The sequence below is a fragment of the Candida oxycetoniae genome, assembly GCF_023343755.2.
Source record: "Candida oxycetoniae strain CBS 10844 chromosome Unknown scaffold41, whole genome shotgun sequence".
Lineage (NCBI taxonomy): Eukaryota > Fungi > Ascomycota > Pichiomycetes > Serinales > Debaryomycetaceae > Lodderomyces > Lodderomyces oxycetoniae.
This window is the reverse complement of record NW_026055359.1, coordinates 84,391-99,621: the sequence shown is the minus strand read 5'-3', so window position 1 is coordinate 99,621 and position 15,231 is coordinate 84,391. Positions and strand designations below refer to the sequence as shown.

General features: G+C 36.0%; 6 protein-coding genes across 6 annotated transcripts; 4 read left to right on the top strand and 2 right to left on the bottom strand. All coding sequences in view use genetic code 12, as the record gives it.

Annotated features, from left to right (window-relative positions):
* Window positions 1–77: 77 nt before the first annotated feature.
* KGF56_000097 (uncharacterized protein) lies at window positions 78–1,901 on the bottom strand (the record flags this gene model as incomplete). The annotated part of the gene is made up of 1 exon (XM_049326933.1): window positions 78–1,901. The coding sequence occupies one exon, from the start codon at window positions 1,899–1,901 to the stop codon at window positions 78–80; it is 1,824 nt and encodes a 607-aa protein (XP_049182854.1).
* A 176-nt stretch (window positions 1,902–2,077) lies between these two features.
* On the top strand, window positions 2,078–2,338 carry KGF56_000096 (mRNA splicing protein; the record flags this gene model as incomplete). Its single annotated transcript, XM_049326923.1, has 1 exon — window positions 2,078–2,338. The coding sequence occupies one exon, from the start codon at window positions 2,078–2,080 to the stop codon at window positions 2,336–2,338; it is 261 nt and encodes an 86-aa protein (XP_049182853.1).
* A 507-nt stretch (window positions 2,339–2,845) lies between these two features.
* On the top strand, window positions 2,846–4,303 carry RAD52 (recombinase; the record flags this gene model as incomplete). Its single annotated transcript, XM_049326912.1, has 1 exon — window positions 2,846–4,303. The coding sequence occupies one exon, from the start codon at window positions 2,846–2,848 to the stop codon at window positions 4,301–4,303; it is 1,458 nt and encodes a 485-aa protein (XP_049182852.1).
* Window positions 4,304–4,635: 332 nt separating this feature from the next.
* On the top strand, window positions 4,636–5,625 carry KGF56_000094 (NEDD8-activating protein; the record flags this gene model as incomplete). Its single annotated transcript, XM_049326901.1, has 1 exon — window positions 4,636–5,625. One exon carries the CDS (start codon window positions 4,636–4,638, stop codon window positions 5,623–5,625), a length of 990 nt encoding a protein of 329 aa, XP_049182851.1.
* Window positions 5,626–5,677: 52 nt separating this feature from the next.
* Window positions 5,678–7,030, bottom strand: KGF56_000093 (carboxylic ester hydrolase; the record flags this gene model as incomplete). Its single annotated transcript, XM_049326890.1, has 1 exon — window positions 5,678–7,030. The coding sequence occupies one exon, from the start codon at window positions 7,028–7,030 to the stop codon at window positions 5,678–5,680; it is 1,353 nt and encodes a 450-aa protein (XP_049182850.1).
* A 4,396-nt stretch (window positions 7,031–11,426) lies between these two features.
* On the top strand, window positions 11,427–13,319 carry KGF56_000092 (multicopper oxidase; the record flags this gene model as incomplete). The annotated part of the gene is made up of 1 exon (XM_049326879.1): window positions 11,427–13,319. One exon carries the CDS (start codon window positions 11,427–11,429, stop codon window positions 13,317–13,319), a length of 1,893 nt encoding a protein of 630 aa, XP_049182849.1.
* Window positions 13,320–15,231: the final 1,912 nt, after the last annotated feature.

Genomic DNA, 15,231 nt, shown 5'->3' with positions numbered 1-15,231 from the left:
TTTTTTTTATTTTTTTTTTTTTTTTTTTTTTTTTTTTTTTTTTTTTTTTTTTTTTTTTTGGTTGTTTCCTATAAAATCTACGAGCCCCAAATGTCATAAACCTTCTCCAGAAGAACCTTTCCCACCTTTTTGTTACCAACTTGACTCTTGAATTCCTCAGCGAGTAGTTTCTTCTTACATTCTACAGAGGCATGGCCATGTTGTATCTGGTAATATTCGATCAACTTTTTTGGAGTAGGGAATCGATTTTGTATGACAATAGCTTTCTCTAGAGAACAACCTTTAATCGTCATTAGCATCAAAACAAAAAGTTCCTTAACAGTCATTTGGGTTGTCTTACCCATCATATCTTGAAAGCTAGAAAATAAGTGACAACATTCATTTTTTGGCCTTTGTTCGAATTTCTCTCTGAAAGTAGTCAACAATTGATTATATTGCGCTTGATTTGGAATATCTCTAGGTTTCAATATAATTAAATTAGTGTTCGAAGTTCGCTCTTCAATGGTTTTTGTTAATGACGCTAGAAAATCGGTAGTCTCGTCAATATTTTTGAACCGTCTTACATATATATTTGCATTGGTCATGGTTTGGGCGATTCCTGTTTGTATTGCATCGATAATAGAGAAAACTTGATCCCTAACGTTTGCAGAATCTTCAACAAGGTAAAAGCAATGACTTATACCGGACTTTTTCATCCTGTTTTTTTGCTCCTGAAATCTACCATCCTTGATTGAATCACACAAATCATCAATACGCTTTCTCTCACAAAGATAATTGAGTATTGCCTCCCTCCCACTACGCAAATTTCTCGCAACCCAAAGCGCATCTCCACAAGATAAAGATTTTGCTTCGCATTTTACACCAGCAGTTTCCAATTTTCTTTGGAAAAAATCACGCTCTTGCTTAGATCTGATTTCCCTATTATCAATATAGAGCACAACTTCATACTCTTCTTCTGTCCATATTTCGTATCGCGTGCCATCATAGTTTCTGTTGGTGGCATCGTGCACTGCTTTTTTGGATAAAGTCTCCAAAATCAACCGGTTGTTATGAGCTGGGTTGTGCGGTCTTTGAAGAGAAGAAGCACCACCAGCAGTAGGGTTGGAGGATATGTCAATGTCGAGATTGAGATTTTTATATGAAGTTGGGGATGAATTTTCAAAAGTTGAATCTAGTCTCACTCCGTTGTCATATGAAGTATTAGCTATTGTTTGTGATTGAGCTGGAGACGAGTCAAGATCCACTGCTCCTTTCAATTGCTTGGCCAATACAAAACCCTCATCGGTCAAGAAGTAATATTTGGGAGACCTTCCCGTCAGATACACCAATTCCTTTTTCAATAGTGTTTTGATCGAGTCCCAAGCAGAATGGAAGGCCGTACTCGAAACTGCAAATGTCTTATCACAATACAAAGAGGCCACTGCCGTGATTTGGTCTCTGGTCATCCCATGGCCGTCCCGATCTTTAAGATACAAAGTTATTAATATAGCAAATGCTCCTGACCTATGTTTAGGTACATAGTTTGCCGTGTTTCTCGCCTTCTTCTTTGCTGGCCCCTGCCCCTGATCCTGAACCATTGACTCTGCTACCAGATCTACATTCTGCAAGGCTTTCCGATGGGATTCAACCTCATCCAAAAATCCCCGTGGAGGTTCCCAACCATTGTCATTACATAGTTGTATAATTCTGTTGCGCAATGATTCAGCCGTTTTCACACCCACATATTTAATCAGTTTCAATGTACGTGTATCTGAAATTGGTTCTTGAAACCTTCGCACCTGACCCAAAATCTTATTGTACAAAACAGCCATTTTCGACCCACGTTTGGTTGCTTGAATTGCATCCTCTTCTATCCATTTCACTATATGCTGTTTGTAGTCCACGGGAGCTTCACTAGACATACTATTATTATTATTATTATTATTGCAAAATGATTGATATGAAAAAGATAAACATAATTAACGCGATTCCCAAGTTTTCTTTTTTTCCTTTTTCCTTTTTCCTTTTTCCTTTCTCCTTTTTTTTTTTTTTCCCTTCTTCTTTTATCAACTTTATTCATCTTGCACATAATATCATCATGTCATCGAAATCTATAAAAAGGACAAACCTACCCCCAATAAATCTCATATTCAAATACCTACAACAGCAATCTTTAGTGACGGTGTGGTTATACGAGCAGAACGAGTATCGAATCCAAGGCAAAATACAAGGATTTGACGAATTTATGAATCTAGTTATTGATGAAGCCGAGGAGCTATCACAGGGCAAAAGAACCAGCTTAGGACGATTACTTCTCAAGGGGGATAGCATTACTTTGATTTCAAGTTTAGACGTATAGAAGTAATAAGAAAGTAGTATGTACATATGTATATATATCATGGTGTTGGTGAAAACGTTACTTTTTTTGGCAGTGCCAACGAGAGAGGTGCTTTTGGATATTGTTCTTTTTCTCTTCGACTTAGGATCCTTTTCCTTCTTTCTTCTTCAGATATGAGCCGTTTATACTTGCTGATCTGATATTCTCTCTCTGACAAAGCCAATTTCTTTTTCTCAGGGGACTTTGTTTTTATTTGCGACAAGTTGATAGCTGATAAAGCCTCACTTGATAGCTTAATAGTAACAATATACCGTAGACTGCCATCTGTTTTCTCCTCCTGTTTTGTCATATCAACAAGGACTTTCTAAAGAAAATCTTCCTTGAAAAATGTAATCTGTTTCATTCCAATTTTTTAATTTTTTTTTTTTTTTTTTTTCCTTTCTTTCTCTCAAGTAGAAATAAGAAAAAAGGAAAAAAGGATAACCTTTTGCAACACGTCTTTTCACTGTTAACATCGCATCATTTTTAATGAATCAAGATAGACGACAGCCGTTCCCACCACAACAGCCGCCGCAGCAACAACCTCGCAGGATCGAGAAACCACCATTACAGCATGTTCGGAAGCATCCAGCGAAAGCACACCAGCCCGTTGGGTACACTGAAAAGGAGCAGATGCTTATACAGTCGAAATTGAACAAGGCGTTAGGCCCGGAATATGTAAGCTATCGACCCGCTGGTGGAGGGTCAAGAGTGCAGTATATTGAAGGTTGGAAAGCACTTAATCTTGCAAATGAAATATTTGGGTTTAATGGGTGGAGTTCCGAGGTGATATCTTGTGAGATTGATTATTTTGATACTCATGGCAATAGTGGTAGATTTTCATTGGGTCTTTCGATTATTGTTAGGATAACGCTCAAGGATGGAACTTTTCACGAAGATATAGGGTACGGATTCATTGATAACTCAAAGAGCAAGGCAGCCGCGTTTGAAAAATGTAAAAAAGAAGCTTACACGGATGGGATTAAGAGGTGTTTGAGATGCTTTGGGAATGTATTGGGAAATTGCTTGTACGATAAGACGATAACAAGACAAATAGACAAATTGAAGGAACCTCCTGCTGAGTATGAGGCGAAAAACTTTCATAGGGATCCATTATTAGTGGAAAGGGAACGTAAAAGGGTGTTGATGGAACAGAAGATTGGGGAACAAGAGGAAGAGGGGAAGAAGGAGGAGTTGAGGCAAAGAAAGCAGCAAGACAACACGGGTTTGATAAACGAGACTCGAGAGACGAGTTTAGTAGCGCCCCATCCTAATGCATTTGTTACTCCCAAACTGCCTGTAAAAATAGTGAATATTTCCAAAAAGAGAGAGGCAGAGGAGATTGACGAGTCGTTTTTGTTCAGTGATGATTTTTATGAAGATGACTCACAAACTTCGAACCAGCTTCATACTGAAGGCACAGCACAAGAAAAGTCTAGAGAAGTAGAGAAAAATGAGAAACTACCTCAAGCTGAGAAAGCTACTGTAAATACCACCACCGTCGCCACTACCGCCTCCGCGGCCACCACCTCCACTACTGCCACCACCTTCTCCGCGGCCACCGCCTCCACTACTGCCACCACCAACCCCACAACCGGTATACCATTCCCTGCATTTGTTACTGCAAAAAGTGCTACTTTGGTGCAACAGAACCAGGATCAGAAAAATGAAGAGATTAAGAAATTCGATACAACTTTTGTCTCGCCACATATTAGACGCACTGTTGATCCAACAAAGTCTGTCCCGATAAAGCGAACAGATACAAAAAACTCACCTAGTATGAATCACCTACCAATCAAGATTAATAATTCAAATACAACTACAACAGCAACCACAACAACAAGTACAAATGTCAGTCCTCTAAATAGTATATTTGGAAAACGAGTTGGCTTGCCACCTCTGAAAGCCAATAAGAGAATTCATTTGGATCCTATAGTGCATAATTAGAAATTATATACATTACTTTTATACAGGTAAAATTATTCATGTCTTTGATATTCTCTTCTCATCATCATCATCTTTTTCTTTTTTTTATAGATAAGCAATCAAACCATTTTTTTTTTTAGGTACTTGCACAAGATACAAAAAGAAAGAAAACAGAAGAAACAAGGTTAACGCGCGCGCGATTCGAGAGAAAGTTTGTTTTGAAACCGGTCCAGTTTCAGACCGGAAATGACCCTCGGAGTAAAGGTGAAAAAAAAAATAAAGATTAATTTAATATTACCCGTATGTAACATAACATAGTTAAACACACACACACACACACCAAGCAAAAACTAATGAGAGATAACTCATCCATAGAGCCTTTGCTAAATAGAATAGGCCCCTTTAATGAGTACCCTGAACTTTATGATACTCCTGAAGCATTTGAAGCACTCAAATCTGGTAGAGTTTTAGTTATTGGTGCGGGGGGGTTGGGATGTGAAATATTGAAGAATCTAGCATTGACAGGATTCAAAGAGATACACGTTATAGATATGGACACAATCGATTTGAGCAATTTGAATCGCCAGTTTTTATTTCGTCCAGATGATATTGGAAAAAGTAAAGCTGAAGTTGCATGTGAATTTATCCGTGATAGAATCAATGATCCCCAGTTGAGAATTATACCCCATTTTATGAAAATTCAAGAAAAAGACACAGATTTTTACAAGGACTTTCAGCTAATAGTCAGTGGATTGGACTCTATTGAAGCAAGAAGATGGATCAACTCAACGCTATTTGGAATAGTCGAGGATTATAACTTGATAATTCCGTTAATTGACGGAGGCACCGAAGGATTTCGAGGACAAAGCAGAGTTATTATTCCGGGAGCAACATCATGCTTTGAGTGCAGTTTGGATTTATTAAGTCCAAAAGTTACTTATCCAGTTTGTACAATTGCAAACACTCCCCGACTACCTGAACATTGTATTGAATGGGCCAATCAAATGGAATGGCCCAAGAAATTTCCTGGAAAAAAGTTTGATGCTGATGATCCCGATCAGGTCACATGGATGTATCAAGTGGCGAGAGAGAGGGCCGAGCAATTTGGCATAGATGGCGTGACAAGAAGTTTGACTATGGGTGTTGTGAAAAACATTATCCCAGCTATTGCCTCGACCAATGCAATTATAGCAGCCAGTTGTTGCAATGAAGCGTTCAAGCTAATGACTAGTCTGAACCCGGTACTTGATAATTATATGATGTATTCTGGGGATGACTCCATATTTACCTACACGTACTCATACTCAAAAAAGACAAATTGTCCAATATGTGGCAATGTCTAGGAAAAGATAAGAGAGAGTGAGAGAGAAGTGCGTGCGCTAGACTGATGTGTGCTCATTTTTCCATTTCATGCATCTCCTGTAAAACCAACTCATTGAACTTTTCAATATTGTCCAAGTAAATGTGATGGCCGCTTTTACTGATTATTTTCACATCACTCTTTTTTGCCTTGTGGTAATTATTCAATATGTTAGAACATAGCTCGCCCCCTTTCTTATCCATCCAATCTGCATCTCCGTACCACCAGGATAAATCGCATTTCAATCTGTGAATACCTTTCTCGATCAATGGGTGCCTTGCATTAGCTCCAGGAGCAAGTAAATAGTTCAACATATACTCGCCAGATCCTCTAGCTTGAAAAATACCATAAGCATATTTGTGTAATAACTGGGACTCTTTTGATTCTAATTTGGAAAATCTGCGTGAAGACCAACCACTAACCAATTTAGAGCCAAGAGGGCCAGCTTTCCTGACCAACGAGAATGGCGAGATGTTTTGCTCCCATAGTTTTGTAAAATATCCCGGTACGTTCACCTTCTTTCTATGTTTTACAATAGCTCCTGGTGAAACCATTAACAATTTCTTACAAAACGATGGATCACGAGCAATTCCATAACAGGCCATCAAGTATGCGCCCATAGAATGTGCCATGACTAGGAGATTCTCCTTTGGTATGTTTTTCTGACTAAACCAGGTTTCATACGAATCGTGAAACCAATCTTCAACTTGTTCTAGATGATCCGGGTAGAAATGAGGACGCGAACTGCATCCATACCCAAAAAGGTCTATAGCATGTATGCACCAATTTTTCTTTGAAGCAATTGTATTGAAATTCTTCAAAAAAAACCCCAACCCCGCGCCGTACCCATGGATCATTACCAAATGTTTCATTTCCTTCAGATTCGCATCGGACATGCCTTTCGGGTATATTACAAACTCGTTAATAAAATTTCCCTTTGAATCTATTGGTATTTTGAGTACTTGAGAAGAGCGACCTAGGTTATCCTCATGCGGAAAAAATGGTAATGTTGATAGCAAATTGTGTTGGAATGCTAAAATATCATGACGTAATTTGTAGTCTTCAATAGACTCTTTCAAGCTTAAAGGGAACTGGTTACTGAAAATCTTGGAAAGTGGCACAGAAGTCGGATGGGTTGACCTTTTGTATAACGACGTTTTCGTGGACTTTGCAAAAAGACCATCTGAAGAAGAAGAAGAAGATGAAGAAGATGAAGCAGCAGCAGCAGCAGCAGCAGTAGTAGTATTAGTAGTAGTTACTACTTGCAAATATGTTTTATTTGTCCTGGAATGTTTCTTTTCTGGTGTTAAAGTTGGCCAGTTGTTTATGGGAAACAACGAGGAGTCAGCTAATACTCTGGAGTAACTGATTGACCGTTTTTGCAACATTGGAATATATTTGTATATGTCTAGTGGAGCTACTTTGGTTGTAGTTGACCTATAAGATGGATGTAGTGAGGAATATATCGAAAATGAATGCCTTTTTTTTGAGATTGTAATCTAGTCACCTATTTTATGAGCTAAACAAGTATAGCCTTATACAAGCGGAATCATTGAATCTCGAAAATATGATCTTTGCTTTAGTGGGGAAATAACTGGGGAAACAGGAGCGCACACCGCACACAGACAGTCTTTCCAAAATGTGACGTATGACACAGAACTACTTTAATCTTCTTCTTTGCAGTGGGAACACCAAAAATCCTCAAAGATTTGTGATATATATATACAGAAAAATGACTGTTTGTAATATATATTGAAATGGCAAGTAGAACACGTATTTTCTGAGGTTTACATTGAAGACTGAAAAAAAAATTTTTATTTGCAATGTTTGGATATAATTATTTCTTTTTTTTCTCAAAAAGATCTTGACAGCCGTGTAAGAAAAATGTACAAAAGAAGAGAGTAGGAATGGCTGGTGGTGGTGAAGAAAGATTTAACTAAATACAACAGTATGGATGGGTTCATCTGAGAGGTCTTTTTGTTGTTATTTCTCTTAGGTTAAAATAAATTGAACAAAATATTTGCCATGTGTCGGGGGAAGGGGAGGAGCACTTTTTGTAATTGCAAACTGAAAATGTTTACTTTCAATAACTAGGGTATGATAACAGCGATCTACTGAACAGCGTTGATTAGACTGCACTCTTTTTTACCCTTGCATAGTTAAAAACAGTTTTTGCGCATTTCAATGCCCAACGCAATGTTGTAGATACAGAAGACTTGATGAAGCGGTCGAGAAAAGGGTTATCATCATGTGCAAGATATAAATAGGGTCTTTTCTAGATTTTTTTTTTTTTTTTTTTTTGCTCAAAAGTGAATCAAAATGAAAAGTTCAAAAACCCACATACACATACATCGGCACAAAAGCAGCAATACTTCTTTGGCACTCTTTGGCAAGTAAAGCTAGTCTTTTGTTATCATTTATAGATGGTGTGTCTTACAATGGTAGTTAAGTTAGAGAATAGATTGTAATAGTAAATCCTTCTTCTACCATTGCTCTTAATTTTGGCTCACTTTCATTTCGAGCTTAAAGTTCACACGGGTTGTAACAAGCTACAAAGTGCTGCTCCACTAGGAAGCGAAGTGAGCTAGTGTCAGTGTAATCAACGTGCTCCACTATTTCCCTTCACTCCTTAGTGTTGCTACTATGTTTTGCTCCACTAGCTTGCATCGCTCGCTAGTGTCGCTTTTATCAAGGTATTTTCTCTTTTGAAATCGTCGTATTGTTACATACTTTTTTCGGCCAAGAGTATTTTGATTCAGTGGCACTGTGTCAAAAACTTTTTTATTTTTTTTTTAAGGCAATTAAACTATGTATTGAAGTTGGGTTATACCCAATAGGATATCCACTTGTGTAATGAGATATGTCGATTAGGGAGAAGAGAAAGAGGAAAGGGGAACCCCGATCGCTCACCTTTGGTATGAATTGTCGCTTTTGAGTAACTAACACACATCAAAAGGCTTACATTCTTTTATGTCCAAAAGTTTTTGACAAGGAAAAATATTGTGCCACAATTAACCAATTATGTTGTTTGAAAATTCCAAGTGCATTTCAAAGTGTATTGTAAATTGCAGTGCACCCTTCAATGTCATCTCATCCAGTCAACAAAAGAAAACCACAAATAATGCATATCGCTTTACAATTAGCCCCTTGCTAGGTTCCAATGAAACAATAACAAGGGTAAGGTTGAATAAAGAATCCAAGATCCATTATTATCAGCTCCAAAAGAAAAAAAGATGGCACAAGATCAATTAAAACAAGGCTTTTGAATTAGTAGGCAGTTCACGTTTCATTTACTGCCGTGTCATCAACTGCTACTATTGTTGTAGTGTTTCCTAACTCTCATGCGGTGAGTAAAAAAAAAATGGTGGAAAGAAGCGTTTGGAGGGGGGAAAAAAAAGACTAACAGATTAATCAGATAAACTCTGTTGAAAATAAACATTTCTCTTTGTGCAATATTAGTCCGCCCGCCTTTTGATACGAGGATCCTTAATTTGTAGCCACAACCTCTTTGCACCTCTCCCTCTTGTCTTTACAATTCTCGATCTCTTGTCTCCCTCTTCACATCTGCCAATATACAGTGATGAAAATGGTGGCATGTCAATACTAGACAGAAATTAATGAGTTATTTTTTTTTTTTTAGACATATGCCAACTTCTGCGTATTTGACTCTTCAACTAGAAAGTCTTCTTCAAATACGACTTGGCGTTTTTCTCAAAGTTCACTCGCCAAACTATTTCCAAAGAGGTATACCTAGTGAGGAAAAGGAGTATTAGTATGTCAAAGTAGTAGATTAGGTGGAAAGGGATGGATAGATTTCGTTTTACAGTTAAACGACGATTATCACAAAAAACTAATATTATCACGCTTAATGGGTTATTGTGTTTTATTGTGTTTTTTTGCTTCCCACTATTGTTTTAGTAACGGGTTACAATAAGAATGTAAAAAATAAAAATAAAAAAAGTATATGAAAATATTAAATTATCAACATCACTTTACCAATCACATTCTTTTTTATTACATCACACAAGCAAAATACTGACAAAATGAGACTGTTAATCGATATCAAAAACCAATGGTCTTCACATTTTTCTCTTACTTTTCTTCTTCATTTTTTTAGTAAAATGAAAACGAATTGGGGGTGAATGTACACATTTCGTAAATGCGTTGTTAGTTCCATTTTACTATTTATTATTGTAAATGACTTTGTCATGTCTAGTTTCACTTTTTTTAATTGGATTTACCATACACAACAATGACAGAATGAAAGTGATTATACATTGGGGGTGAGAATTGTGTGATAAAGATGGTACGTTTTTTTTTTTTTTATTTTTATTTTAATTCTTTTTTGCCAAATACACAACCGCTAACTGATTTCAGCATCCTTCTGTAGAGTAAGAAAAACCCTGCAGACAATCAGCCACTTGTTTCAATCTTTAACTGATTAAAAGAGGCTTCAAAAAAAAAATCAACGTCCTCGTAATTTACTGTTCTCTTTTCTTCTACTCTTGTTTAAGGGTATACTTTGAAGGCTTGTCTCAGAAGTACGTGTTCTATTTGTCAAAGATTTTTCTTTTCCATTAAATTTTAGCAAGATGTGGCCACAAAGTGTCTTCTTAGATGAAAAAGATAAAAAAGAAAGAAAAAAAAAAGAGGCTTTAAAAATTTTCTCTCTTCAATTTAAATACTTGTGAGGGCTAAATTTTCCCCAGATGCATTTTGTTGTATTTCGAAATGGAAAAGCACAAAAAAAGGAATATTTGTTGTTGATTGGTTAAGAACTCCACCCTAATTTAAATTTATTATATTGTTTTCGAATCCTCTTTTTTTTTTTTTTTTTTTTTTTTTAAAAAACAAAGTAAAACCAGTAATTAATTTTTTGAAACAAGTCATAATTATCATCATAATGGTTATGTATTTCATAATGGTTTTTTTTTATACTTGATACTGTCAAGCCTCTCTCTCCAGCTGTTTTTCGCCATACTCGACTAATTAGCCTTACTGTTTTTCGCCGTACTCGACTAATTAGCCTCACTGTTTTTAGTTCATTTTTGTCGTGCAGTAGAGTAAGTACAACTCTGTCTTTTCTTTTTAATTTATATCATTTTTCGTAGCCTCTAAATGCTACCGCTCAGAACAAAAATGTCAACCAATGCTTTATCCAAAGTTCCAAGAAAAAAAAAAGATAAATTTGATTGAATTCCCCTTACGAAAAAGTAAAATGTCATAATTTATTATAAAATGATGAGAAAAAAAAGGAAAACAAAGACTATATGTTGGACTAACCTTAATAATATGTCATACATGGAGCAAAAGTTTAGATTATAGAGGAGAGGTTGATTATACTGCGTTTAGCTATAACACTAAAGATGTAGGAAGCAGATGAATTTTGCAGTTTTAAATGTTTTTTTTTTCTTGGTAAAAATAATGCTGATGATGCTGAACGTTTTAATCCGATTTCTTCCCCCATTCTTATGCTTCTATTTTGCTCTTCTATATAAATGTACGGCTATCCATAGTGGATACATTTTTTGAGCTAATTAGGTGTTTCTTCTTTTGGTTTTCTTTTGTCTCTTTGGGTCTCATTTAATCGTTTTTTGTTCATCAAAATAGCTCAATTGATAGGAAGCTGTCAAGCAAAGAGTGGAAAGACAAAAGAGCAAGTTCGAGAAACAGAAAGAGAGAAAGCAAAAGCAAAAGTGCAGGAGAAGGATCATAATCATTATCAACTTGAAGCTGCAATATATTTAAGTTGAACATTCCCTCCTCTCCTTATGCACATAGAAAATGAATAGTCCTATTATTTCCTTTATTTTAATTGCGATTACATGTCTAGCTGAACTTATAAATGCCGAAACTCATACGTGGTGGTTCAATACCACTTGGGTTGATGCCAATCCCGATGGTGTCTTTGAAAGAAAAATGATCGGTTTCAACAACAGTTGGCCATTACCTACTTTGAGGGTCAAAAAGGGTGATAGGGTTCAAATATACTTGACAAATGGATTTGATGATAGAAACACTTCGTTGCATTTCCATGGTTTGTTTCAAGCAGGATCAAATCAAATGGATGGACCTGAAATGGTTACTCAATGCCCTATTGCACCAGGTGCAACTATGCTTTACAACTTTACAGTTGCTGACCAAGTGGGTGCCTACTGGTACCATTCACATACAGCTGGCCAGTATGGTGATGGTATGAGAGGTGTGTTTATTATTGACGATGACGATTTCCCATATGAATACGATGAAGAAGTTGTTTTAACAATAGGTGAACACTATCACGAAACTGCAGATGTATTGAAACCAAAATTTTTAAGTAGGTTCAATCCTACTGGTGCTGAGCCAATTCCTCAAAACTTGTTGTTCAACGAATCAAGGAATGGTACATGGCACGTTGAACCAAACAAGACATACCTCTTGAGGATTTTAAATATTGGTGGATTTGTTTCCCAGTACCTTTGGATGGAAGACCACGAATTTACAATTGTTGAAGTTGATGGTGTCTATGTTGAACAAAACACAACTGATTTACTATACCTAACGGTTGCTCAAAGGTATACTGTATTGGTCAAAACAAAGGATAACACCGACAGAAATTATGCGTTCATGAGCCGGGTTGATATCGATATGTTGGATTTGATACCAGACGAGTTAGAATTGAATGGTACAAATTATATTGTTTATAACCAGGATAAATTCGATGAAGAAAGACCAGAACCATACTTGTTGGATTCAATTGACGACTACTTTGACGATTTTTACTTAAAGCCACTTTCAAAAGACAAATTATTAGACGACGCAGATTACACTATAACCATTGATGTGCAAATGGAAAATTTGGGTGACGGTATCAACTATGCATTCTTCAACAACGTTACATATATCGCGCCTAAAGTTCCCACGTTGTTTACCGCTTTGTCTGCTGGTGAATTTGCTACAAATGAAATAGTTTATGGTACCAACACCAACTCGTTTGTTTTGCAAAAAGATGATATCGTTGATATTGTATTGAATAATTTGGATACCGGTAAGCATCCGTTCCATTTGCATGGTCACATCTTCCAATTGATTGAAAGACATGAAAGTATACCAGATGAAGAAGATCCAGTTCGGTATAACGCTTCCGACCATGCTGAATGGCCAGAATATCCAATGGCTAGAGATACTGTTTATGTACAGCCACAGTCTTATATGATAATGAGGTTTAAAGCAGACAACCCAGGAGTTTGGTTTTTCCATTGTCATATTGAATGGCATTTGGAACAAGGTTTAGCAATTCAGTTAATCGAAGATCCTGTTGCCTTGCAAAATGATCCAAATCAACAAATTAATGATAATAACAAAGATTTGTGCGCGAAACTTGGATTGGCTTGGGAAGGTAATGCTGCAGCCAACACCGAGAACTTCTTGGACTTGACAGGAGAAAATGTTCAATTTAAGAATCTTCCAACTGGTTTCACAGCTAGAGGTATTGTTGCATTAGTGTTTTCATGTGTTGCTGGTGTTTTGGGATTGGCGGCAATTGCCTTTTACGGAATGCAAGATATTTCAGATGTCGAAGAGAGAGTTGCTAGAGACTTGGATGTGGATATAAATGACGACGAATATGCTGAATCAGATGATCTCGTTAGAGGATCTAGTTCTTTAGCTGAACATTCTTCAACTCAGAAAAACTAAAAATCCAAAAAAAAAAACAACAATAACAAATTATCCACTGGCAAAAAGGAAAATAAAATAAACTCTCTAATGAAAAAATAATTCTGATGGATCCAACAAAAGGTTTTTAACTTTTTTATTTGCAAACTCCTTTCCTCCCTTATTTTCATAGGCACTTTAAAGAAATATGTGTGTGTGTGTGAAAGTTTTTCTTACCAAATTTGATTGAAGCAAAAGAGGAACTTTCCGTGAACGAAGCCTTGAAATTTGAAGGGAAGGAATTGAAGTAGAAAAATAAAGTTGAATTGGAATTGGAATCAACAAGATTATTTAAAACAGAGAGAAAGAAGCCTAAAATATTTTTTTAACGTTTTGCTTTTTTTTTTACCACAAAAGACCTTATTTTGAATAACTTTTTATCTGAGAGATAGCCCCAAATCCCCCCCCCCCCCCCTTTCCCCCCACAATATTAGTGTATATACTATTTTTCTTTTAATAAATAACGAGCCCTGTATTATTATGAACTCGATTTGATGAAAAGCTCCAATTGGTGTTGTAGCTTCATTAGTTGTAATGATAAAATGATTATCACGCGAATACAAGGTAGTGAGTCTAGCAATTGTTAACTCACACCGCTGAAATCAATTGAAAAGTTCAGTGCAGATAAGAGTAAATAATCTTCCCTTCTAATTTTATGAAAATTCCTAGAGTTTTGATGAACCCCATTCTTCTGAAAAAAAATTGAGATATACTCATTTAATTAATGACAATTATCAACACTTTTCAAACCTCCAATGTGAAATTCAAATTATTTGCTATAGAGCCTTACCTATCTTCCCATTTTTTTTCTTCTTCTTCTTTACCTCTTCCCTCTTTCTCCCCCACTACCTCCACCGCTTCCTTCTCTACTAAGGTTTTTTCCAAATTCGTTTGTCTCTCACTGGTTAATTTTTTTTTTTCATGTCCGCCTTTCCTGTACCGGTTAGTAGACTGGGAATAAATTTACAATGCATTTATTGACTTCTTAATCTGATTAATCTGAGTACTGCATGTAACACTGAAAAGATTTTAAATTCAGTTTTGACACTTTTGTTTTTTCTTTTTTCAAATACAAGCTATCATTCTACGAGATGGCATGGGATACACAATTTGCAATCAGAACCCCTGTGTGCTTTAGGGAATAGCTTCCGGTTTTTTGAGCAGATGAAATAACCAAGGTATATAATTATAAAACTGGGCAATGGGGGAAAAGGAGGAACTGGTAGAAAGTATAAAGAGATGGAACAATATAAAATGCAAAGAAAACTAGTCGCAGTACATTATCTGATTAAATAAGATTCTAAAAAAAAACCATTTAATTTTTTTTTTTTCCCATTACTACTAACCGATGCCTAAGTCGTTTTACAGTATTTCAATTTTCATTGTTAACATAGCAATTTCAATTCACGGTCAATTTATCCATAGTAATCAGTCTACCAACCAAAGCATTATCCGATACTTTTATGTCAGTTTAGTGACAGCTTCCATCAACAACAAAAATAAAGAGTCTATGAAAAATGATGAGATCTTTTTTTTTTTATTTTTTTTTTTCTTTTCTTTTTTTGTCCAATTATGAATTTTCATACTTTCAAATATAATTGTGAAAATTTTACAGAACAAAGGGTCAATACATCTGTCTATCTATATATAGATTGTATTTCCACCGGAAAAGAGAGACTCTTTTTTTTTTCTTTCTTTCCTTCTGAAAATCCCCCTACTAAGTTTGTCAGAACCACTTAGGGAGGTTGAAAAGGATTACCTTATTCATTGTATTCACCCTTCTTTCACCTTTCTTACACTTCTTTTCTTTCTTTTTTTTTTTTTCTGCTTGATTTGCCAAGAATTCTTTAACAGGTAAAAGTTTACGAGAAATTAGTTTCTCCGGTTATCTGTC